The sequence below is a fragment of the Marmota monax genome, unplaced genomic scaffold (assembly GCF_021218885.2).
Source record: "Marmota monax isolate L192 unplaced genomic scaffold, Marmota_monax_Labrador192_F-V1.1 WCK01_AAM20220418_F8-fsc00014, whole genome shotgun sequence".
NCBI lineage: Eukaryota > Metazoa > Chordata > Mammalia > Rodentia > Sciuridae > Marmota > Marmota monax.
In genome coordinates, this window is record NW_026695222.1 from 38,752,963 (window position 1) to 38,778,091 (window position 25,129).

The 25,129-nt window shown below is 51.8% G+C and overlaps 2 protein-coding genes across 3 annotated transcripts in view; both read left to right on the forward strand.

Moving 5' to 3' along the window:
- Positions 1 to 19,380, forward strand: part of Prpf6 (pre-mRNA processing factor 6) — a 47,408-nt gene extending 28,028 nt beyond the window's left edge. The window contains exons 12-21 of the mRNA XM_046433499.2: positions 5,084 to 5,206; positions 9,033 to 9,154; positions 10,683 to 10,821; positions 11,996 to 12,115; positions 12,388 to 12,564; positions 13,071 to 13,204; positions 13,672 to 13,763; positions 15,479 to 15,593; positions 17,545 to 17,671; positions 18,542 to 19,380. Coding sequence (XP_046289455.1) covers positions 5,084 to 5,206; positions 9,033 to 9,154; positions 10,683 to 10,821; positions 11,996 to 12,115; positions 12,388 to 12,564; positions 13,071 to 13,204; positions 13,672 to 13,763; positions 15,479 to 15,593; positions 17,545 to 17,671; positions 18,542 to 18,694 — 1,302 coding nt within the window. The 3' untranslated portion in view covers positions 18,695 to 19,380. The remainder of the gene's footprint in view (positions 1 to 5,083; positions 5,207 to 9,032; positions 9,155 to 10,682; positions 10,822 to 11,995; positions 12,116 to 12,387; positions 12,565 to 13,070; positions 13,205 to 13,671; positions 13,764 to 15,478; positions 15,594 to 17,544; positions 17,672 to 18,541) is intronic.
- A 137-nt stretch (positions 19,381 to 19,517) lies between these two features.
- Positions 19,518 to 23,492, forward strand: CUNH20orf204 (chromosome unknown C20orf204 homolog). 2 transcript variants are annotated; one of them, XM_058575715.1, is made up of 4 exons: positions 19,518 to 21,019; positions 22,488 to 22,742; positions 22,845 to 22,997; positions 23,139 to 23,492. In XM_058575715.1, exons 1-4 carry the CDS (start codon positions 21,017 to 21,019, stop codon positions 23,271 to 23,273), a joined length of 546 nt encoding a protein of 181 aa, XP_058431698.1. In that variant the 5' UTR covers positions 19,518 to 21,016; the 3' UTR covers positions 23,274 to 23,492. The 2 variants fall into 2 exon arrangements, with proteins under 2 accessions (XP_058431698.1, XP_046289459.1); XM_046433503.1 differs by lacking the exon at positions 19,518 to 21,019 and having other exon boundaries at positions 21,115 to 22,742.
- Positions 23,493 to 25,129: the final 1,637 nt, after the last annotated feature.

Sequence of the window (25,129 nt, forward strand, 5' to 3'; positions counted from 1 at the left end):
TCAGTGCTGTTAACATTTGCTCCTGTATTTTTTGAAGTTTCATTGTTTAGGACTGTGGCTGTTTTTTTTTTTTTTTAAAAAAAAAACCTTTATTTTATTTTATTTATTTTTATGTGTGATGCTGAGGATGGAACCCAGGGCCTGGCACATGCTAGGCGAGCTCTCTACCACTGAGTCACAACCCCAGCCCCAGGGGCTGGTTTTAAGTTAGTGCTTGCACATGATATGAGGTGGGGACTCACCTCATTCTTTGGTGTGTGCACATCTAGTTGTCCCAGCACCACTGATTCTTCTTACCCCTCTGAATGGTCTTGGCATGCTTGTTGAAAATCTGTGGATCGTCATTGTGAGGGTTCGTTCTGGACTTGGATCTTCTATGCTGGTCTGCATGTCTTTCTGCAGTACCACACTGTTCTGACAAATGCAGCTGTATCTGTTTTGAAGTTGGGAAGTGTTAGTCCTGTCTTCTCCTTTTCCAAACAGTTTTGACTATGCTTACTTCTTTGTAAGTAAATTCTATATGAATTTTAGGATCTGCCAAAAAAAAACAGCTGGCATTTTGATAGGGCATCGATTCAATTTGATCAATTTGAGGAATGTTGTCATCTTAATATTTAGTTGTCTTATCTGTGTGGGTGAGATATCTTCTATTTTTTTAGGTCTTTAAAATTTTTCAGCAGTGTTTCAGTATGCAAATCTTGCACTTCTTTTGTTAAACTCATTTCTAAGTGTTTTACTTTTGTTGCAGTACTGGGTATTAAGCCCAGGTCCAACCCTGAGCCCTATTTTATTATTTTTGGTTGCTATTTTAAGTGGAATTATTTTTAAGTTTTATTTTCAAGTTGTTGATAATGTGTGTGCATGTGCACCATACTGATAGTTTAAAGCAGGGGCACTTTACCACTGAGCAACATACTCAACCTCTTTTTTTTTTTTTTTTTCTTAATTTTGAGACAGAGTCTCATTAAGTTGCTTAGGGCTTCACTAAGTTGCTGAGACTAAAAAAACTTGAACTTGCAATCCTCCTGCCTCAACCTCTCATCTTGCTGGGATTATAGGCATGCACCACCATGCCCAGTCCCAGTTCTCCCTCCACCCTCCCCTCTCTCCCTTTCTTTCTTTCTAACTCAGGGGTACTCAATCACTGAGCCATATCCCCAGCCTTTATTATATTTTATTTAGATATAGGGTCTCACTGAGTTTCTTAGGGCCTGGCTAAATTGCCGAGGCCGGCTTTGAACTCATGATCCTCCTACCTTAGTCTCCCAAGCTGCTGGGATTATAGGTGTGTGCCACCGAACCCGTCTAGTTTCTCTATTTCTTTAAGATCACTTACCTTTTTTTTCGATAGTGTCTAACCTTATTTCTTAAGGTGTATTTTTCATCTTGGATCTTTTGGTGTCCATTTCTAGAAATTTAGTTTTAGTCTTTTCTTTCATGTCTCTGCCTGATTCTGGTCACATGGAGCGTAGTCACAGTGCATGTTTCAGCATCCTTGTCTGCTGCTTCTGACAGCTGTCATATGGCTTAGTTTTGATGGATCTTCCCCTTCTTGTTGTGGAATTACGCACGCCTGGTTTGTTGCTAAATATTGTGAGGCTGACCTTGCTGGATCCTAGACATATTTACATTTCTTGAAATACTCTAGAGCTTGGTGTTGGAGTGCAGCTTTATCACTGGGAGTGACTTTGATTCTTCAGGTTTTGCTTTTTTTTTTTTTTAAATATTTATTTCTTTTAGTTATTGGCAGACACAACATCTTTGTTTGTATGTGGTGCTGAGGATCGAACCCGGGCCGCATGCACGCCAGGTGAGCGCGCTACCGCTTGAGCCACATCCCCAGCCCCCAGGTTTTGCTTTTACGTGTTGTAATTCAGGATCCAAGGGGTATTTAGCCTTGGGCTGATTGCCCCACCAAGCCTGGACCTCTCTGTGTCTTCTCCCAGTGCTTTATGCCTCTTGAGATATTTTAGTGTGGCTGGGTACAGTAGGCACTGGTTGGGGCCCTGTGTGTGGTCCCAGGGTTGCTCTTGTTAATCCTTCCAGTGGTTCTTTTTGGATGGTGGTGCCCTGATTAGACTCATGGGTTCTCCCTACAGGGCAGAGCTCTGGGATTCTGCTGTGTATCCTAATATTTGGTACTGGATGCTCTGTCCTCCCTGTTTTCCCTGGACTCTCCACCACCTCTGCTCAGGGAGTCCCTTTGATCTGTGGCCTAGAAATTCCCAGACAGTGGGCTTGGGCACCATGCAGCACCCTCAGCCTTTTCCTGTGTCTCAGTCCTCACCACGTGTGGCTCCAGCCACTGCTTCTGTGTTTTGTCCTGGTTGTCTGCTTGTGTTGGGAGAGGGTCTACCTACGCTAACAGTTGCAGTGCTTTCCCAGCCCCAGGGCACCATGAGGGCTGGTTCTGGCCCTCCTGAGGGCTCACTCTGCCAGTTCTGTGAGGTCCTCATTGCAGTCCTGGTGGTGGTGGTACATGGAGCCGAGCCAAGCCAGGGTTCCCCAGTCCCCCTCTGGTGCACTTCCTTGGCCAACAGTGAGTCCCATTTGCTCTACTAGCTTGCGTTCTCTACCTGGCTGAGAAGAATGCTATATAAGGTGAGGGAGAACCCTGAGCCTGTGCCAGGGTGCAGGGAAACTTGGCTTGAGCTTGGCTGTGCATGTCCTACTCTCCTCACTGGCTGCCTTTCCTACCCAGTCATTTTGGGTCGCTGTGTTTCCACAGTGCCCTGCAGGGAGTGCTGTGACATCCAGGTGACTTGCCTCCTGAGCAGTGGTCACCATTACCAACTTCCTACTATGTGCCAGACTTTAATTGCTTGTTGTATTGTGATATCTGACCCTTTCTTCACCCTTCAAGTGCAGCTTCTAGGCACCATACTCCTAAAAATCTTAGAGATGCCACTTATGGTCATCCCTGACCTGAGCCAGGGGGCTTTCTTTCACAAATGCTGTGTGCTCCCTTCTCTTCCTTGGTTTTTCTTTTTGTCTTGCTGGACCTTCCTCCACCACCTTTGTTGGTCTCCCTTTTCTTTTCAGTTTATAATAAGTGCTGGCAGTTTAGTCCTTAGCCCTTTTCTAGACTTTTCTGTGCTTGCCCATTGCTTGGAATGCTGTTTAGTGCCAGGAGCCCTCAGGTGTGCTGTCACCTGTCAGGGTACATGTGGGGGTGACTCCTGCGGCTTTCTACTTGCAAGCCATGTTGTGAAAGTGTGCTGTGCACACAGGGACATGCTTGTTAGGTGGACCCCTAGAAGTGGAGGTGCAGGTCAAGTGCATTATGCTTTATTTTGATGGAGGGTGTGAAGTTGCTAGCTGTAGAGGTCATTGTGTGTGCGGAGTAGTGTGAGGTATGTACCTGCATTCACCAAGTGAGCCAGCCAGCACACACCTCAGTGTTACTCATCCCAAAAAGATGCTAAAATTCTCATCAGAGTGAGAATGGTCAGGCATGGTGGCACATGCCTGTAATCCCAGTGGCTCAGGAGGCTGAGGCAGGAAGATCCTAAGTTTAAAGCCAGCCTTGGCAACTTGGTGAGGCCCTAAGCAATTCAGCGAGACCCTGTCTCCAAAAAAATATAAAAGAGGGCTGGGGATATGGCTCAGTGATAAGTGCCCCTGGGTTCAATCCCCAGTAGTTTAAAAAAAAAAAAGTAAGTTTGACTTTGGATTTCTTTTCCAGTTGTTTAAATTTGTTTTCGTTTTTATTTTTTGGTGTCTATGTCCTTTGCAGTGTTTCTTTATTGAATCAAGGGATTTTTTTCTTTTTCTTTTTTTGTGGTACTAGGGATTGAGCCTTGGGGTGCTCTGACACTGAGCTACATCCTCAGCCAGCACCTACATCTTGAGTTGCAGCCTTTTTTAATGTGACAGGGTTTCACTGTGTTGCTGCATCAATGTTCTGTTTTTTAATTAATATGAAGGTACTTATTTTATCATCTCAAATCTTCAGTCATCATTTTTGTGTCTCCTGCTATGAAGCTTGGTTGGTTTCTTTCTGCACATCCTAAGATCTGCTTTCTTTGGGCTGGGGTTGTGGCTCAGCGCTTGAGGGCTAGCCTTACACGTGCGATCCTCGGCACCACATAAAAACAAATAAAAGAGGGCTGGGGATGTGGCTCAAGCGGTAGCGCGATGCGAGCGGCCCAGGTTTGATCCTCAGCACCACATACAACAAAGATGTTGTTTCTGCCGAAAACTAAAAGAAAAAAAAAAAAAGATTAAAAATTAAAATTCTCTCTGTCTCTCTCTCTCTCTCTCTTTAAAAAAAAAACAAATAAAAGAAAAATAAGGGCTTGTGTCCAACTACAACTAAAAAATAAATATTAAAAAAAAAAAAAAAAGATTTGCTTTCCTGAAGCAGGAGTTCTTTTCTGATGTTGGTCTACCTGGTAGAAGGCTCTGTGATTGGTTGCCCCTGCCCCCTGGGTGTTCTGTCACACCCCCTATGCACCTGGCTCCCTGCCAGTCATATTTGCCTGGCTGGGTCCAAACATTTCCTTCTTTTGCCTTGAGTTCCAGCCCAACAAATACAGTTATTTTGAACTTGTCTTTCACTCTTCCTACTTTGAAAGTTTCCTTAGTATAGGAAACCTATAGCCACTGAATGGCCTAATATAATTGCTTGTGCATAGTAAGTGCTCACTTAAAGTTCATTGCATGGATGAGTATGCTTGCATTCAGTCATTTCGGTATTTATTTATTTTTTAAATATTTTTTATTAGTTCTAATTAGTTGCTCATGGCATTTGAATGCATTTTGACACATTGTACATACATGAAGTATAACTTCTCATTTGTCTGGTTGTACATGATATAGAGTTACACAGATGTATGTAATCATATATGCACACAGGGTAATAATTTCCAATTCATTCTACTATCATTCCTACCCCCACACCTCATTCAGTATTTATTGTATGGTAGGTGGCAAGGACAGGTGCTTAGGAAACAGGGCAGACGTGGTGTTTAGTCAGAGCCCTGAGCTATGCCTTGTGACACCACCGCCCAGCAATAACGTGCTCCTTTTCAGGCGATTTGACTTCAAAATTCAAAAAACAGAATTTCTGTGACTTTTTCAGGATGCTGAGGAGTGCGACAGGGCAGGGAGCGTGGCCACCTGCCAGGCAGTCATGCGCGCTGTGATTGGAATCGGGATCGAGGAAGAAGATCGGAAGCACACCTGGATGGAAGACGCTGACAGTGTGAGTGTGGCCTGCAGGTGTTTGTACAAGACCTGGAGCCTCTGAGAGTGACATCAGGCCCTAGGACTAGTAGGCAGTTCCAAAAGTCTTTTTGACATTCTCATCGTAAATGTAGTTGCAGTTGAACGGAAGGATTTCCTGTGAACCTGAATTTCTGTGAAGAGCGTTTTTGTGTGTATGGGTGGGAGGCACTGGGGATTGAACCCAAGGGCCCTCTACCATCAAGCAACATCCCCAGACCTTTTTATTTTGGGATAGGGTCTCATTGATTTGCTGCCTGGCCTGGAATTTGCATCCACCTGCCTCAGACTCCTGAGTTGCTGGGATCACAGGTGAATAGCTAATGAGGCTAAGTGGCTAAGGAACCCAGTGTGTCACCTAGTGTCACACAGCAGGTGGCAGCATGTTGGCTGCAGTGCCCTTAGCTGACTACCTCAGTGACATCAGGTGCTTCCCATTCCCTGGTTTCTGCTGCATGTTTCATTTCAAAAACATTCCAAATACAGAGTTTTGCCTCCTTTGGGATTATTTTCCTCAGAACAAGTTTCCAGAAGAAAGATCATAGGGCCAAATTGATAAGCGTGTTTAAGGCCAGCCTTAGCAGGACCCTGTCTCAGAATAAAATAAAAAGTGGTAGAGCATCCCTGGGTTTAATTCTCAGTAGTAACAACAACAACAACAACAAAATATATATATATGTATATATATATATATATATAAAGTATTAATAAAGACATGGCCCTCTGTTTTTAGCTTTTCATTCGGAAATAATAATATCAGATGTACTTTAATGTTACAAAACTGCAAAGAGTTCTTCCATGCCCCTCGCCTCACTCCCCCAAGTTACCACTCTGCCAGTGTGCCTTGATCTCCTCATTCAGGGGCACACGCCTGCACTGTGCTCCTGCTCCTGAACTGCTAGGGAAGCTTGTGCAGACGTGCAGTCCTTTGCTCCTCAACACTGTGGCACAGCACAGCATGTGTGCTGTTGCCTACCCTATAGACCTGGCTCATATCTCACCAGGCAAAAGAAAGAGGCAACTATGTTCTGCTTAGAACTGTTCAGGGCCATGTGCTCAGGCCAGTCTGGACCAGGCCTGGTCTGTCTGTGTGTTTCAAGTCTGAATCTTGATTACAGGCTGCAGTGTCATAGGTCCTTCTTTGACCTGGGTCTCTGCACTATTTGCTCATGGCTGGGTTGAGATCCTGTGCCTGGCAGGGACGTCAGGTCTCCTTGTGGTCACTGACCAGCTGGTTCAGGGGATGGTGCCAGGTCTCTCCTCTTTGTGGCTGCTCTTTTTTCCTTTGGGACTAGTAAGCATTTGTGAGGAGAAACCTTGAGACTGTGTGAATACCCTGTTCTCCCCAGACTTTGACCCATTATTTTCAGGAGCTGATAATGGCAATTTTGGCCAAATCATTAGTTTCTATGTAGTGTTTGCCAGATAATCAATTTGGCTGGGTGTGGGTTGGCGGGAGAGGACAGTTCTGGGGATTGAATTCAGGGTGACTCTTCCACTGAGCTATACCCCCTACTTCTTTAAAACACATTTTTATTTTGAGAGTGTCTAAGTTGCCCAGGCTGGCCTGGAACTTGAGATCCTCCTGCCTTAGCTTCCCTGGTTACTGGGATCACAGGTGTGTGCCACAGCCCAGGCAAATAATTGGTTTCCTAAATACTATTTGTTGTACATGTTGTGAGCTGCTGCTATGTAGTCATGGAGAGCAGCTTCCCACACTTTGCTATATGAGTGCTTATCCCTTTCCATCTGGGCAGGCTAAGGACTTTTCCCCAGCCTGTGGGGTCATGCTCCAAGGCCGGCATCTCTGAAGCCTCTGAGCCTGTATTTTCAGGTCCCAGTGTGGCATGACCCAGAGCACAGGCACTGGCTTGTTGACCTGCATATGGAAGTTGAAACCTAGGTTAGTGGTGATGGTCTTTCAGAAGATTTTTTATCATGTTGGAGCTGTGGTTGCAGGTCAGTGATAGGGCGTGTGCATGTACCAAGCATTGCCTTTGATCCCAGCACCAAATAAATAAATAAATAAAGTATAAAGACTAATTTAATCCGAGCACAATGCCTGTAATCAAAGTGACCCAGGAGGCTGAGGCAGGAGGATTGCAAGTTCCAAGGCTGGCAGTAATTTAGTGCCAAAATAAATTAGAAAGGGCTGGGGATGTAGTTCAGTGGTTAAGCATCCCTATGTTCAAAAAAAGACTAATTTAACAAACTTTTGTAGTCTCTGTATTGAGTGAAAATTCCTTGGTTAAATGAAAGAATCCAGTACCTGGTGTCCAGCCCTCTTTATTCTGGACATAGAGTCATAATGCTTTCCCCCTTTATCCTTCTCCTTATGGCTTTTGACCACTTCAGAGGCCCTTGGTGGATGTCACTGCAGGTGATGCCTATCTTGACTAGAGTAAGTACAGTTACTTTTCAACACTTTGTGATGTAAGAGTCAGAACTGAAGTTTCTCTTGTACTAGAAGTAGGGAGTGTTCTCTAGTGTCCTCCCCACCCTGGGACTGGCTCATCCACCCCAAAGACCCTGGACACCTAATTGATCCTGTGGGGTGTCCCAGCCGTTCTGCAGACAGTTGTAAGATCAGACAAGGAGCCGGGCACAGTGGCACATGCCTGTAATCCCAGCGGCTGGAGAGGCTGAGGCAGGAGGATCGCGAGTTTAAAGCCAGCCTTAGCAGTGGTGAGGTACTAAGCAATTCAGTGAGACCCTGTCTCTAAATAAAATACAAAATAGGACTGGGGGTGTGGCTCACTTGTTGAGTACTCCTGACTTCAATCCCCGGTACCTCTCACACCCCTTCCCCGCCAAGATCAGACAAGGTGGTGGAGGATGTGAAAGCCTTGTCACTGGCCCCATCTGCTTTGGACAGCAGTCACAGGGGAGACAGGCTTACTCTGTCCATGTCTGACACAGCATGCAAGGCAGGTCTCTCCCTGATTTCTGTGGAGGTTGAGTCAGAGGGAGACTCCATGACAGAGGAGGTCACACCTGCTCCTTGTCCCTTCCCATTTCCACACACTGAGTGTCCTTTCTCTGGAAGGGCAGCTGTCCATCTGGGAAGGTATCTTGTATGGCCAGGTACCTCCCCTGTGGCATTTTGGCATTCATGGCTGAAAAACCTTGTCCTTGTCCCTTCTCCCTAGTGGCCTTTTACTCACCTCCAGATTTTAATCCCTTCTTGGTACAAGGGTTCCTTGCATGTCTGCATGGTATGGAAGGCAGTGATTTCTCTTGGGGATGGTTCCCGTGGTCCTGTGTGCAGTTGCTAGAGGACAGATGTCTGCGCCTGTGCAGTGAGTCTGGTTGTCACGGCCACAGCGGCAGATCCATTCAGCTGGCTGCTGGGTACTCTGTCACTGCAGGTGATGGCTAGGCTCTCACTCAGTTCTGTTGTTTGAATCTACCCAAGAAAGAAAACCTCCTGAGCGTGGGAATACCTGGAAGCAGGCTGCACAGTGGTTCTGTTGGAGTGGGAGCTTTCCTTCCTCTTCCCTCTCATCGTTGTCTTCAGGTTTTCAGTGTCACTTTTATAAAGGAAAATATTTACCTTAATCTTAAAAAAGGAAACTAATGCTGGCGATGTGCAGCTATGGCGCGTGCGTGTGCCACATGGTGACTGGTGCCCTCATAGGCAGCTCCCAGCTGGCTTCAGCGCTAGTGTCCATCTCTGCTGTCCCTCTCAGATCACATTTCTGACTAGTTGGCCTGCTATGGACTTTCTAGCAGATGTCATCTAGAATCTGGAGAATCATGGAGGCTGGGCAGGTGTCAGCACCCTCATGTGCATCTCTCTGTTCTAGTGTGTGGCCCACAATGCCCTGGAGTGCGCACGGGCCATCTACGCCTACGCCCTGCAAGTGTTCCCCAGCAAAAAGAGCGTATGGCTGCGAGCTGCATACTTCGAGAAAAACCATGGCACCAGGTACGAGGTGATCCACCTGCCCCTGGCACTGACTGAACCCCTGGCTCCTCTCTGTATGGCACTGGGGACCCATGAGTGCTTCCTTTTGGGTGAGGGGCCTGATGGGGGTGGTGTGTGTGATGAGGACAGGAGCTTTATGGGACTTTGCAGTTGGACTGATTTTTATGGTTCCATCTGAAATAGGATCATAGAGTTGAGAAACCAAGGCTTGGAGGAGGCTTGTCCTGAGGTGCTGTCTGGAAGCTGAAGCCAGCACCGTTGGTGCAGCAGTGCTGCAGCTGTGTCTCGTCCACGCAGGCTGTTTTCACTTAAGCTGTGCTGGCTCTGGGTTTGGGCTGGTTTGTGCTCAGAGGAGGTCCTTGACAATTTTCTTTAATTGTACTCTTTAATTAAAAAAACCTTTTGGGTCTGCCTTATTGCCTGGAAGTGCTGATTAAATTAGGCATCGCAGTTTCTTGTTTTAAATGGGGTAGTGCTCCAGGGCATCAGGCTCATGTCCCCAGGGACCCTCCATCCATCTCTTCCTGGGGCCTCTGCCCCGGTGCTGGGTGGGTTGTGCTTGGCTGGCTCAGTAAAGTTGCAATGCAAGGGCTCAGCCCTTGTTTCTTCTCTGTTCTGGCATTGTTGAGTGTCAGTCTCTTCAGGGCCCTTTCCTGTACTGCTGGAGCTCCCTCCCAGCACTGCCAGCTGTTTTGGTGTTTCAGAGTTAACCCCTTCGGGGCCACGGGACATTTTGAAATGATCCTGATGACTCACATTGTAGGTCACCTGGGCAGGGTAGTTGTGGGCTGAGACCTCTTGGCCCCCATGGCCTGAGCATACACAGCTGCCCGCTTGGTGCTCAGGTGCACTTGGTCCTCCAGGTCCACTGCCCCAAGGCCGAGGTGCTGTGGCTTATGGGCGCCAAGTCCAGTGGGCTTCAGGGGCTTTTTCCAGGGTGTCCAATCAGAAGGATGGGAGGGCAGTGATGCTGGGGTGGGAGTTCTAGTGGGGCATGGCCTTGCCCTCAGGCCTCACACAGTGTGGCTTTGTATGTTTACTGTGACCTGCTGCTGAACCCCGCAGGGGTCATTGGTAAAGGGGATGTGACCCAGAGGCAGCAGACCAAGGAGAGGTCCTCAGTGCTAGAAGTGTTCTTGTTCAGGAGGCACCTAAAAATCACTTTTTTGTAATAAGGCCAGAAGAGTAGACTCTTGTCAGTGAATCCAGGGTGTCCTCCTGTTTGAGGTGAAAGGCCTTCCCTGTCACCTGACGGGGAGTTATCACTGCCTCCAGGCCACACACTGTAAAAGGCCCTGCTGTTCAAACAATGCATGCTTTGTGGAGCCCTCTTCAGTAGTTGGATTTAGAACCTTTATAGAGAGGAAAGATTTCCCCACACTCTCCCCGTTGTAAACTCTGGTAAATCATTTATAGTGCCGAACTTTGGAGTAGTAACTGTCTTTTTGCTGCCCGTGCTGTGTCTGTGAGTGCCTGTGTGCTCTGCTTTATGGCCCTGGCTCTGGTGATCCTGATCTCTGTCTTTCAGGGAGTCTCTGGAGGCGCTCCTGCAGAGAGCCGTGGCCCACTGCCCCAAGGCCGAGGTACTGTGGCTTATGGGCGCCAAGTCCAAATGGCTGGCAGGGGATGTGCCTGCAGCGCGGAGCATCTTGGCCTTGGCCTTTCAGGTATGTGAGGGGTCACCTGTGTGGCAGACCCCAACCTCTGCTGGCTGGTGCCTGAGTACTTCCCATGTATGTGTTTTGGGATGGACAGGCCATGATCTAGATGCCCTGAGGGGCCCTGTGAGCGTGAAGCCCAACTGGGGAACTCTTACCTCCTGTCCCTATTACTCAGTGTGACCACAGGTTGATGTTTCAGATCCTAGAACACAGGGTCACATATGGGCTCTGTGGAAGCCCCAAGGCCCCATCTGAGGGGAACCCTGTTGAAATTTCTGCTCTTGCCAGTCTGACCATCCAGCTGCCATGTGGTGTGCAGTGTTTTTAAGTATGTTTTTATTTTTGTTGTCATGTATAACATCCTAGTGACAACAGGGTATTAGATGGTTTTACAGCACACTTCTTAGTAAACCATGGAGTACCATGAAAATGCCATGCACTCTTGCAGCCCAGGCTGCCCCCAAAAAGTGTGTCCTTCCACCAGAGGGCCTGGCTGGGTTAACACTTATCCCAGCTGCCTCCTGGAGAGAACGCAAAAGAGGCAGTGTCCTCCCTACCACCTGGTGACTACTGCCCACCACCTCACACTGTTGCATGCCAGAAGCCCCAAGGTGGCTTTCCTTGCCTGTCTTGGGGGCTGCTTGTCAGGTGTCACTTGACTCTTGCTGGTTAGACTTTGTCTGGCTACCAGCTCTAAGGACACATCGAAGTCACTGTTTGCATGTCCATTAGACTCTGGATTGTTGGGGGGCCCTCTCCACGCAACTCAAGGCACCCTGCACCTCTGTCTGCTCACGTGAACACACTAGGGCAACAGAAAGAAGGAAAAGTAAGGTCATGTGTAGTAAGTTCACACATGCAGAATGTGAATGACCTACTCAAGAGTGTGAGAGGGCTGTGAAGGATTCGGGTGGATCCTGGATGTGCCTCTGAAGCCTTTAGCATTGCTTCAGTGCTGTGGGGCCTTCCTCTGCACAGAATAAAGGTGGAGCATGTGCTTTCAGGTGAGCTCAGTTCTTGCCTGGAGTCTACTGCCCTTGCCTTGCCTGCGAAGGGCTTGGACCTACCAGTCCTGCAGCAGAGCAAGGCCTGGCCCCATCCCAGGCCGTCTTTAATTATGTGTGCACCAGCCCTGCCACTGGTTCTGAACCCATCTTGACATGCTGTGTTTGCCCCATAGGCCAACCCCAATAGTGAGGAGATCTGGCTGGCGGCTGTGAAGCTGGAGTCTGAGAACAACGAGTATGAGCGGGCCCGCAGGCTGTTGGCCAAGGCGCGGAGCAGTGCACCTACGGCCCGTGTGCGTAGTGATGGGCAGGCAGGGTGGGGCCATTGGGATGCTGCATGTGCAGGCATGGACCTGGCACCTGGCTTGCATGTCAGTGAAGAGGGAGAGGAGGAGAGCCCAGGCTACAGCCCAGTCCTGTGTAGCTATGCTTCTTAACTCCCCTGCTGTGAATCAGTTTACAAGGCACATCACATCCCTCAGGATAGACATAGAGGGATGAGCCACAGTGTGCAGGGAGTGTCCCGGGAGTGTCTCCACTGTGACTCACACATGTCTGCTCACAGGTGTTCATGAAGTCTGTGAAGCTGGAGTGGGTGCTAGGGAACATTGCAGCTGCCCAGGAGCTCTGTGAGGAAGCCCTGAAGCACTACGAGGACTTCCCCAAGCTGTGGATGATGAAAGGGCAGATCGAGGAGCAGGGAGAGCTGATGGAGAAGGCTCGGGAGGCCTACAACCAGGGGGTGAGCCTCTGCTGGGACACCTGGGCTGCAGCTGACCTGCCTCATGGAGCCAGCACCTGATACTGGCTGTCGCCCCCACCTCCAGGGAGAATTGGAGGGCTGGTGGTCAGTGAATCACTCAGGCCCCAGTTGGTGGGATTGTAGGCTCAGGACCAAGCACTGGTCCCCGCTCTGAATTTAGTGCTTTTACCTCTGCAGAGCTACACACCCTGTGCCCAGGACCTGTGGGGTGTAGTGCACAGAACATGTAGTACATGTGCCCCCGTGTGCATAACACAACCACAAATGTAGAACACATGCTCTGAACACTCCTGTACATCTCCCACACACCCCATACACGTGTATGTCTGTAACCCCTCAGCATGTCTATAAAACCCTCGGGGAGCATGAGGTGCCATCTCTGGACACAGCTGTGAGGTTCTGTCAGGTGGAGCACGCCTCTGCTATTTTGCAGTCCTTCCCGGACACCGTCTGAGCGTCTCTCTTGCTTGGTTTGTTGGCCACAGTTGAAAAAGTGCCCTCATTCCACACCCCTGTGGCTCTTGCTCTCCCGGCTGGAGGAGAAGATTGGGCAGCTGACCCGAGCTCGGGCCATTTTGGAGAAGTCTCGCCTGAAGAACCCCAAAAATCCTGGGCTGTGGTGAGTGTTGGCTGTTGACCAGCTTGCCCTTTAGAGGGCTGTTCTCACAGTGGGCCTAGACAGCAGGACCGGCCTATGGGTGCTGTTTAACGTGCTCTGATAGAGGTGCCCAGGGAGCCAGGGGTTAGTGATGGGCTGGGTGTGGAGCTGAGCAAGCACACTGCACAGAAGAGGGGACACAGGCAAGGCTTTGCCAGGGGAAGGGTGGTGTCCTGTCTGGAGAGCTGCAGGGCTCTGCTCAGTGTGAGAACCCTGAAGGACCCAGGGTGGGCACACACTCCCTAGTCTTTGTCCTGTCCTGCATCTTCACTTCATCTGGAGCAGTGGGAATCCAGGGCTCGGCAGGGACAGCCACCTCTTGTGGATGAGCTCGGCCCTGCAGCTGCTGTTCCTGAACCTCCAGGGGCCAGCAGGGGTTTGTGCTGCAAGTAGATGGGGCTTGGATGTCCCTGGGCTTGTCTCTTCAGGTTGGAGTCTGTGCGGCTGGAGTATCGAGCAGGGCTGAAGAACATTGCCAACACACTCATGGCCAAGGCACTGCAGGAGTGCCCCAGTTCTGGTAAGGGGCTCCTGGCTGGCTCTCGGGGCCTGTATATGGCTTACTTTGTTCAAGTTTCTCTGGACTTGGTAATTAAGATGTTTGGACTGAATTCCCAGTCTCAACATGGAAGAGTTTGATTTCATGTTCTGAAGTGCTGCCGTTTATTTTTCTTTCAGGATTTAACTTACTGTTGGGTGCGGTGGTGCATGCCTGTGATCGCATAGACACAGGAGAATCACAAGTTTGAGTCTCAATACAATCAAAAGGGCTAGGACTCAGTGGTAGAGCACCCCTGGGTTCAAGCAAAAAAGATTTTAACTTTTATCATTTTACTCCAAGCATATAAGGAATACATATGCGGCATAAAGAAATTTGGAGCTGGGTCTGGTAGCACATGCCTGTCATCGCAGCAGCCTAGGAGGCTGCAACAGGAGGATTGAAAGTTCAGAGCCAGCCTGGGCTACTTAGTGAGGACCTAAGGACTTAGCAAGACCCTGTTTGAAAAAATAAAAAGGGCTAGGGCTGTGGCTTAGCAGTAAAGTATCCCTGGGTTCAATCCCCAGTACCAAGAAAAAAAAAAAAAAAAAAGAAATTTGGAGCTAAAAGGAGAAACTAGAAATCACCTCCAGGTCCACTAGTCTAATCAGGAATCCCTACTCTTACTTGTTTGTAGGATTACAACCTCTATGATGGTGTACAACTAAAGTCATATTGGGTATTGAGTATTTTACCTTTTTTTTTTTTTTCTGGTGATGATGCTGGAATCAGACTCGGGGTCTAGCACATGCTAGGCAAATGCTCTACCACTGAGCTACACCCCAACCACTTTGTAATTTTAAGATAGGGTCTCACTAAGTTGCTGAGGCTGGCCTGAAATTTGTGATCCTCCTGCCTCAGCCTCCAAGTAGCTGGGATTATAGGCATACGCCACTGCACCTGGCTTGTTTTACCTTTATAAAGCTGAAAGTTTTGTGAGAATTTTTGGTTCTTGTTGAATGTTCAAGAATGCAAATTTCAGTAACATACCCTCAGTTCTTGGTCATTTGTTGGTTGCTTAGGTCATCTTTAGTTTTTGTTGTTGTTGTTATTTTTCCCTTGTGGAACTGGGAACTGAACCCAGGGGTGCTCTACCACTGGGCTCCATCCTAGCCCTTTTTGTTTTGAGACAGGGTCTTGCTGAGTAGCTCAGGGTGGCCTGGAATGTGCACCCTCCTGTCTTGGCTTGCATGTCACTGGGATTGCATGCTGTGCCATTGTGCCTGGCTTGACCCCCATTTTCCTATGTGAATTTTTTTTTAAAAGTTTTTTAATTTTAACGTTTTTAGTTGTAGTTGAACTCAATACCTTTATTTTATTTATTTATTTTCTATGTGGCTCTGAGGATCAAACCCAGCGTCTCGCACATGCTAGATGAGCCTTCTACCTCTGAGCCACAATCCCAGCCCTCCTGTGTGAACCTTTACTAGGATTTTTGATTGTCTTGTTATAATAAACCCTTAGGTGTGCAGTTGCAGAGTCTGCAGGACTGGAGTCTTGGCAGTGGTTGATGCTTCTGGCCATCTCCCCCTGCGGGTAGAGGGGTGTCCAGGCTGCTGCTGTGCAGGGTGGCTGTGGCAGATGGAAGCTCAGCCTTTGTGGCTGGCCCTGAGGGCCCTCACGTGGCCTGTGTGGGGCAGGCAGATGTGCTTCTGTAACCACAGACAAGGCTGAGGCGTCTCTCTCTCAAACTTCAGGGATTCTGTGGTCAGAAGCCGTCTTCCTGGAGGCAAGGCCCCAGAGGAAGACCAAGAGTGTGGACGCCCTGAAGAAGTGTGAGCATGACCCCCATGTGCTGCTGGCTGTGGCCAAGTGAGTGGGTGTCCTTTTGGGTTACTGGCCTTGGGTGCCAGTGGGGTTTTGGCGGCACGGCTGCCTCTCCCTAGCTGTGCCAAATGAGCAGGCAGCAGGGTGGGCCATCCTGGTCCTCAGCTGGGAAGCTTTTGCTTCTGTCTTCTGGGGCAGTGTATCTCCTGGCAGAGTCCCACAGCGTGCACTGTCCAGTCACCTGGACTTCTGTCCAGGTCAGTCCTTCTCCTGGGCCTTCTGGTTGCTTGAGTTCTCCTGCATTCCTGGGTGTCCTGTGGGCTGTACTGCATGTGGCCTGAGTCACTCAGCAGAGACACATCTGCTAGCGTTGGTCCACCCTTTGGCTTAAGGGGCTTCATTATGTCAGAGCAAGAAATCATGCACTTGTGGCTCTATGGTCTTGGGATCAACCCCAGTCCAGTCTGCAAGCCTAAGAGCGTGGAGGTGACTGACTAGAGACAACCTCTCAGAGCACATGGTCTTCAGGGGAAGAAGGAGTCAGGGAGGGACCTCAACACGTGGTCGACGCTGCTTTGTGGTGCTAGGTCAGAGGCTGCGCCTGGGAGGCGACTGGAGCCTGAAGGACCTCAGGATGATGGCACCAGGTTTTGGTCAGAATGTGCTGTGCCTTGAGAGCCATCCTGACCCCACAGGCGCTCTGCTTCCTTCTAGAAAGGATTGGGCTGGGTGTGGCAGAAAGGCCAGCAGGTGACTGTGCAGATGGGACTGAAGAGGGTCTTCAGGGAGGATTATAGCTGCCCCAGGGAGGTGTTTTGTGTTCTCCAACCCTGGTTTGTTTTTTTTTTTTTTTTTTTTTTGGTTCTGGGGATCCAAGAGCCTTGTATATGCAAGGCAAGCACTCTACCAACTGAGCTATATCCCCAGCCTTCTTCAACCCTGTAGTGATGCTTAGAGGCAGAGCCTTCTTGGGACTGGCCTTTACTCTGCTCCAGGTGGCAACGGTCTCCAGGGTCTGATGTGGCGGCCCTTTACCTGTGCCCCTCTTCAGCTCCTGGGCCCCTGCTGACAACGGAGGCTTCTCAAAGCCTGGCTAGTACCTGCCTGGGCTTCCTCCTCCCAGAGTGACTTATATGTGGCCCTCAGATAGGGCAGCCATAAAAACCTTATAAAGGCTTTGCTAAAGTAAATAAGTCACTCCTTGCTGTTCTGATATCTGAGTTTGCACTCTTTAAATCACAGTTTATCTAACACCAAGCAATTAAGAGTGCCACACGGCTTAAAAAACAATCAGGTTATCAAATGTGAAGTTACTCCGTATGGTACCTGAAACTGGCCCAGACGGTAGTGGAGTGGAGGCCACTGTGCTGGCAGCTGCTTGGTGCCTGTGTTGTGGGGTGCTAAGCTGAGGGGTGGTGGGAGCAGCCCCGAGTCCTGGGCCTGCCAGAGTGCCCACCATCTAGCATGCCCTGCACCAGTGGGAAGGAGGAGGATGCTCATGAAGACCCTGATCTGGCTTTTGAGGATCCACATGTGTGGACCCTGTTCGGCCTGGCTCTTGGTGTCTGCATGCCTGGCAGACACAGCAGCCACTGTGCTGTAGTCCTGGGGCTGGGAGCTACAGCCCCAGCAGGAGTCTGGAAGCCTGCCTTCATAGTATTTGCTTAGTTTGCTGCCTGGAGCTGGATAGGCAGCAGATATCCGTCTGAGATGACAGTTTTCCCAGTCATCCTGACACTTCTTCTTTGTTTGACCTGGAGGAAAGGAAGTTTTCAAGAGTTGGGAGTGTTGAAGGAGCAGTGTGATTAGATGCTTCAGGACAGTTGTGGTTGATGACCCAGATGCTGCCTAGGCAGTCCAGGACCACTGCTCAGGCCTTCCCACGGCATATGCCAATGTGGGTGCAGATGGGTAGGGGAGCCTGGGGTCACACTGCCAGTCACTGCCTGCGCTGGGGTGTACCCTCCCTCTGAGTCCTCCTGCCCTCCTGCCACAGGCTCTTCTGGAGTGAGCGGAAGATCACCAAGGCTCGGGAGTGGTTCCACCGCACGGTGAAGATTGACTCCGACCTGGGGGACGCTTGGGCCTTCTTCTACAAGTTCGAGCTGCAGCATGGCACTGAGGTGAGGCCACACAAGCCAACCAGTGTGCCATGCCTTCTTGTCTGTCCCCAACCCTCTGGTACTATAGGGAGCTCCGCCAGCACCCCTCAGTCCTGGGTCTGGAGAATAGGGTTGGGGCACAGTGATTAACTGATCACAGTTGTTTTCTTATTATAGCCTGAAATTTATTTGCTTGGTTCATTTTAAGTGGTCTGTTATTTTGTTTTGTTTTGGTTCTGGGGATTAAGCCCAAGGGCAGTTTACCACAGAGCTACATTCCCCATTCTTTATTTTTTATTTTGAGATATGTTGCTGAGAGTCTTGCTAAGTTGCTGAGGTTGGCCTGGAACTTGGTCTTCCCACCCCATCATAGGCATGTGCCACTAAGAGATTGGCCCTGTTAGCATATTTTGAGTTGTTTAGTGATTGATGGGGTTTTGAGTCTCCTTAGAAATGAGACTGGAATTGGTTTGTCCTCTTAGGCCTAATCCAGGGGTGGTATTCCAGGGGAGCCTAGACAGCAGCCCCTCCCCAGCCAAGCCTTATCAGAGCCATATCCATGGGGTAGTCACCAGGGTGTCCTGGGGTCTTCCCCAGAGGTAGCAGGCAGACTACTTTGAATCTAGTGAGTGCCTTATTCAGACAGTGGACCAGGAGCCTGACTTAGGTCGGCACACAACCACGTTGGCTGGGTCTGGGCTTCTAACAGTGGGGAGAGGCTGTCTTGAGGGGCCCAGCTGAAGGCTCACCCTGCTTATCCTGGAGCCACATGGGTACCTGCCCTGCCCACAAGCTGGGACCAAGTCTGCAAAGGGGGTAGGTGTTGGACAGGCAAGGCTTGAGACGTCCCAGGAGAAGCCATGCCTGAGTGCTTTGTGGTCCCTTCTGCAGGAGCAGCAGGAGGAGGTGAGGAAGCGCTGTGAAAACGCAGAGCCCCGGCATGGGGAGCTGTGGTGCACCGTGTCCAAGGACATCGCCAACTGGCAGAGGAAGATTGGAGAGATCCTGGTGCTGGTGGCTGCCCGCATCAAGAACACCTTCTGATGACCCAGTCTGGGGCAGGGGTGGGACCATAGGTGGCTCATGGATATACATGGGCAGGGTTGACTCTCTGCCCAACGTTCATTAAAGATCTTCATGTCGTGGGTAAGGGTGGGACCTGCTGTCTTGTGCTTTTGCAGCCCCACCAGCCTCCCACACAGGTACGGGGTGGTCCTAGTTCCTCTGGTTGGGGCAAGGCCTCTTGCAGACACCTGTATCCTACAGAGGAAGCATAGTGGGGTGCCAGGGCTTGTTGAGGTTTTGTGGAGAAGGTAGTGGAGTCAAGACTCTGGAAAAAGTGGAGACACTCGGTCACCAGTCTGTAGCACAGGTTGGAGGCCACATAGGGACTGAGCTGTGAGTAGGGGAAAACACTTACAGGAGCCCCCATGGTCACATCCATATGGTCAGAGACTTTCCCAGCTGGGGCCTCCTGGAGTGCTGAGTGTACCCAGCAGAACCTGCCTGTGCCCAGGCCTCTCGGTGCTGGCCAGGCCCTGTGGAGATGTCCCCCATAGGAGCTTGTCTTGCTTTTGCAGGAAAGTCTGCTTTTGCTAGTTCATGATTAGCAGTTTTATCCTGAAGCACTGTGCCTGTCCTCATTGTTAGATGGAATTTTGTATTGCAGAGACATGACTTCTTTCAGCCTTTCTGCTCTGTGGGGATAAAAAAAATTCTTGGACCTTGAATCTATGTGTGTGTGTGTGTGTGTGCGCGCGCGCGTGCGCACACATGTGCGCATTCAGTTGAGAAATAGCTCTCAGGAGTGGTGTGTAGCCCATGCCAGGTGGCTGGCTAGAGAAAATGGCTGTTCTGGAGGGCAATGGACAGTCTTCCACATTGGCCCAGCAAGAAGATAAAGTGCCTCTGGGGATGGTGAAGGACAGCCTCTGAGCCTCTGACACCTACTTCCTGTAGAACAGCTGTTCTCCAGTCTTAAGTGGTGCACCCCAGGGGGCTCCACATCTCTTGTGCCTGTAGCAAGGCCTGCAGTGGTAGTCACAACACAGCTCAGCCTTCCTGCAGACAGGGCCCTGCTGGCTTGGGGTGCCTCTCCCCCTCCTCCCAGGTGAGAACAGGGAGCCCTAAGGAGTGCTGGCCACAGGACCTCAGCTTCAACTGTGGGCATCTGGGGTGGATGAGGCCGTGCTGTGGAAGCCATGGGCCCAACTCGAAGATAGCAGGCAGGGACCATCTTCAGCATCTTCAGGGTGGAACCAGAGATGCTGGTTGTTTGGTACCAGGCAGTCATATGGATGTGCCAGCTGACCTGTGACCTGTGAAGTTGTGGTCAGTTGTTGCTGCCCTGTCCTGAGGGGTGGCCACAGAGCTGCTTCTTGTCTTGCTGGGAACTTCAGAAGCAGCCTTGGATTCACTGTAAGCAGCCTCCTTTATTGGTGGGAAGGGGCAAGGTGGCCTCTACTTTGAGTGGCCTGTCCCTTTGGTTCCTCCGGGGAAGAGTGATTGGCATGAAACTACATACAAGGCCCTTGGAAGGTTCCAGAACACCTGCATGTCCTGAGGTGCATCTTCTCATCTGCAAGGGGATGGCTTTCTCGCGTGTCACCAGCTTCCCTCCCTGGGAGGCTTAATGTACCTTTTCTTCAGCTGAAGGTTTTTAGCCCAGACTGAAGGTAAGCCATGTTCCAGAGGCAGAGCAGCAGCCCCTGCCCATGAGAGGCCCCTTCAGTCCAGGAGGAGCAGGCTGGGCCAGCAGCATGGGAGTCTGGGAAATCCCAGATCTTGACCTGCGAGGGCAGGACTTCCTGGGAGTTGGTACAGGGGCTTGTAGTCATGGGGCAGGGAGTTGAGTCCTGCACATCAGATTCTGTCAGCCAGTTCCTGGGAGGGGCAGCACTTGGTGACCACTGAGGGGGACCCCAGTCAGCCTTGCCCACAGCTGGGCCCTGCTCACTAAGCACCCTCACTCCTTGACGAAGTGCAAAGTCTCCCTGGGGCTGACAACTCCCTGTGGGTCAAACCAATACCCTCAGTCTCTGAGCACCCTGGCCTGCGGGACAGGCCACAGTGGGCTCCAGGGCCAGACTGACTGAAGCAGCGGGGTAGAGGCTGGGAGAGGGAGGGGCAGGTTGGCTGTGGGCCTCTCTTTCCCTCTGCCTGTCTCCTCCCTCCTCTGCTGGAGGAGCCAACTTCAAAAGCCTCTCCGCCTGCCCTGCAGCAAGGCAGTCCTGTCCAGGGAGCCCCGTAGGCTGGTGTTGGACCTGGAGCAACTGCCAAGTGCCAGCTGCATTTACCACCATAGACCCAGGACCATGTGCGTGGTCGGCTGGAGGGAGTGAGGGAGGGCAAGACCCTGATTGACCAATGGTGAGCAGCTGGGCATGGGGGGGTGGCTGGTGTAGGCGGGGGGGGGGGGTGGCTGGTGTAGGCGGGGGGGGGGGGGGGGGGGCTGGAGTGCGCATTGGCCCTGGAAGAAGCCACTAGTGGTTCCCAGCAGCTCACAGCATTGGGACCAGCTTTTGAGTGCATGCACCACAGCCTTCCTGGAACCCTTTCTTCCCATGCTAGGCTAAGCCTGCAACTCCCTGGGTAGCCAGCCTGTCCTTCCAGCACGTCCCACTGGCCTGTCCTGAATTGGATGTGCTGCACTGTGACTGCAGTCCATAGAAGGTTTAAGCCCTCAAACAGTTGACCATGGTGTGTGGTGGGCCTCAGGAAAGGGCACAGTGAACTGTCTGCTCTTCTGATTCCTGCTTGGTGCTGTGGATAGGAGCCCCCCCCCACTTTAGATGAAGTTTGGGTACATGCAGTCAGACTCCCCTGCTGGGGCTGGGAAGCAGAGTCGAGTCCTGTGGTCCGGCTGGGTTCACATGATTAATTTTCCAGCCCGGGTCGGCTGTCTTGACTCTAGCCCTGACTCTAGCCTGAGGGCCTGGGAACCGTGGATTGTCTTCTTGATGCTTGGGTTTCCCCTGAGAGCCAGTTCCCACCCCCACCCCTGTTCTGGGTAGGAAGGGACCTGTTGGCTGACTGCTTGCAGTATGATATGGTGGTTCCCTTTCTCTCCATCATCTTTGGGGGTTTCTCCAGCCTTTCCCTTTCCAATGAGGTGTAGTTTGCAGCTCTGAGTCTGCCTCTCTCTAGGTTGACTTGGGGTGTGCGTGTGAGGACCCTAGTTCTCATGGCTCTGTGAGCTGGTTAAAGCACAGCCATGGGTAGAGGGTGGGAGCCACCCCGTCACACAGGGCAGAGTGGTTCTACTCCACCCTCTGGGATGGCAGAGCTTCAAGTGGTGCCTATTCTGTGGGCATCCAGAGGGGATGAGGTGGGGGACTTGGCAAGAGGAAAGCCTGATCCAAGTGGTAGATTGTAGCTGGTGGGTATGGTCCTGACCCTGGCCAGGAGTGAGGCTGTGCCCTTGCTGTGCAGAGCCCCTAGACCCTGCCCTCCAGCCTTGCAGGGGGTCCATCATCGTCTGTCTTTCCCAGATAACCACAGCATCTGGCCCTGTTTTGGAATAGCTCCTTTATTTTCTTGGTCCTTCAGGGATCAGTGGAAGGTGCCCCACCCCACCCCACATATACCCCAAGGTCTTTTTGCACAGAGCTGTCTGGTTTGCAGGCCTGTCTAGTTTCTCCATCCTTGAGACAGGGACTTATCCTTTCAGACCTGTGTCCAGAGGCTTTGTTGGACAATGACATCTGTTTTATACCAGCTCAGATTGGGGCAGGGGTACATCTTCTCTGGTAGCCCAAAGTGCCTAAAAGGATGCCCCTTGTACTGGAAGGCACTCCATAGGCTCACATCCCAAGCCCAGACCTGGTGTCCCCTCCAGGTGCCCTCCAAGCCCACACTCTGCGCCCTCCTGCTGGCACTGCTGTGGTTGGTTCCTGACTGGGCTAGGCCCAGTGCCTGCAGCGTCCCAGAGGTGCTCCGCCACTATCGCGCAGTCATCTTCGAGGATCTGCAGGCGGCAGTGAGACAGTTGGGGCCAGAGCCAGGCTCTGGATACCACCATCTCCTTGAGAAAAACCTAACTGGAATGGGCGGAGGGCGGAGACGACCTAGTGTCTCCTGCGGTGCCCAGAAGGTATGGAGTAGGTGTACCCCATCCACCTTCCCTCGCCCACCTACACCTTCCCTCGGGACCTCCCCTAGGACTCCCTGGCCCCAGCTTTCCTTCCCTCCCCAGGAGCACAGTATCCTTCTGTCCATCGAGTCCCTGGGCCAGACTCTGCGCCGGGCAGTGACTGGGGGCCGCCGTGGTTCCCTGGAGAAAGCTGCATGGACTGTGGCCCTACGCACCGAGGCGGTGATGAGGCGCCACTGCTGGAAGCCTCGCCAGGTGTGTGTCCCTAGTGCATGCCCCTCCCCGCCACAGAGCTGCCCTTCGGTCCATGGCTCTCCCAGCTGGAGGCTCACTTCCGGCCCACTGGGCGGGCGCATGGTCAGGGTGCCTTCACTGAGCATGGGTCTTGGACAGCAGAGCCGGCGGCCCAGGATGCGTCCTGTCAGGCGCCGCGGTGGTCGGAGGCGGCTCCTGCTACGTGCCCTGGACACCGTCGCCACCTGCTGGGAGAAACTCTTCGCGCTACGCGCCACGGCCACCGGGGAATCCTAGTCGGCCTGCCCTGCCCCCCGACCCAGCAAAAAACTTGGGGATCCGCGCGGAATCAGGGAACAAGCCTCGTTTGATTGATGTCCCGATGGCAGCCTCTTCTCTCTCAACCAGCCTGCCCTCTCCGAGGGCCCGGGACTTGGAGAAGCGAGCCATGGCGGGTCCCGGAGGTGGCCCGCCCTCAAGCACCGAGCGAGGCCCCAATAAATGGAGTTGGTGCTATGGGTCTGAGTCTTTCGCTGGTCAGGCTGTGGGGCCCTGGGCCACCCATGGTATGCTCCTCCGTGGCAGGGCCAAGGGATTTGAGCTTCCCTCCACACCTGGGCGCGGGCTGCAGGGGGCGCGCGCGGGGCACTGGACGTGGCTCCCTGTGAGCCGAGCTGCTGGGTGGGGCACTTGCAGCCCGTTGGGGGCTGTAAAACGTCAAATATCCGTCCTGCTCCTTTCTGGACCGGAGGCGGGAGGTGGAAATGGAGGGGAGGGGAAGCTAAGCTTGGTGAGTTTGGAGCAAAACAACCGGATAAAGGAAACAGGTCTGAAGGGAAACCAGCACTGCCGCCCCTGGCCGCGAGCTTGGCCAGGCCATTTCCTGCGGCCTCAGGGGGGTGGTCACTGCGGGGGGCCTCCAGAGACTGCCCCAGCCCTGTCCGCGGACCCGCCTGGCTGGTCCCTAGTACCGCCCCTAGCCCATGGGAAAGAGAGGTAATGCCCATGGGCTGGGCGCCTGCCTTTGCTCTGGAACAGGAGGAATGGAGGCAGGCCTTGCCCTGTGCCTGTAGGACATGAAGAGACTGGCCTTGGTGAGGCAATCAGCCACGAATCCCATCCCCACCAGCTCCCCATCACACACGTTGGGTCTTCCAAAGGGAGCTGTTGTCCCTGCTTCACGGGTGGGGAATCTGGGGCCCAAATCACACAGGAACTGTAAGAGCTGGCTCTACCCCACCAAAGCACTGTGGACAGGGGGCGGGGCTTCCTGGACTTCAGGACTAAAGATTCAGACCTGTTAACAGTCTTCCAGGCCACCTCTGAGCACAAGTACAGAACAGTCCAGACCTGCTTTCTGCATTGTGTGCTCCATGGGGGTGGTGTGGGCAAGTGCTAGAGGTGTTGAGGTGGGGATGCCAGGCATGGCCCAAGTGCTGGAACCTACCTGGGGCTTCCTGCACCTTAGATGGGAGCCTACAAAGACCCAGGCCTGTGTGTAGATGGGTGCCAGACATGAAGGGGTAATGAAGGAGAAGACATGAAGAAGACCCTGGGATCCCAGGACATGGAGGAAAGCCTCCTCTTGCATTGGGGATGATAGCGGGGAAGTGGAGGGAGTTCAGCAGCATGAACCTGGGCTGAATGTGACTCCCTTCAGTGACCTCTGCTTTACATACTCAAGTGTGGCCAAGTCCAGGTGGGGAGAAAAAGTTCCAGTTTGTTGGAGCATAGGGTGTAGTGCAGCATGACCAGGGCAGTTAAGTGGGGGTTTGGAGAAGGTCAGTAGGAACTGGGAGGTGTGTCTGGGCTGGGTGCAGGGACAGGATGAACAGGCTTAACCAGGGCTCTCTTGGACCCATTTTCCCCACCCTGGGGAAAGCAAGAGCACTGCTGTAATAAACAGCTGGGAGTCAGCTCTGAGTGTTCCACCATTGCTTCTACCTGCCCACAGTGACCCCCTGTTCAGAGCAATCTGGCTGGGAAGGTGGGTGGGCAGCAGGGCAGCTCCCCGCCCTTGTGACTGAGGAAAGATGAAACAAACCACAGTGTTCTGGGGGCTGGCTGGAGGACAGGCAGAAACCTCAGAGTTTTGGGGACACAGGTTGATGCCTGAGTTCTTGGGCCAATGGGAGAGAAGCCCAGTCCCATAG

Coding starts and splice junctions, on each gene's coding strand:
- CUNH20orf204 (XM_046433503.1), top strand. CDS start 22,347: ATGACATCTGTTTTATACCAGCTCAGATTGGGGCAGGGGTACATCTTC. Junction 22,743..22,844: donor TCTCCTGCGGTGCCCAGAAG/GTATGGAGTAGG, acceptor TTCCCTCCCCAG/GAGCACAGTATCCTTCTGTC. Junction 22,998..23,138: donor ACTGCTGGAAGCCTCGCCAG/GTGTGTGTCCCT, acceptor CTTGGACAGCAG/AGCCGGCGGCCCAGGATGCG.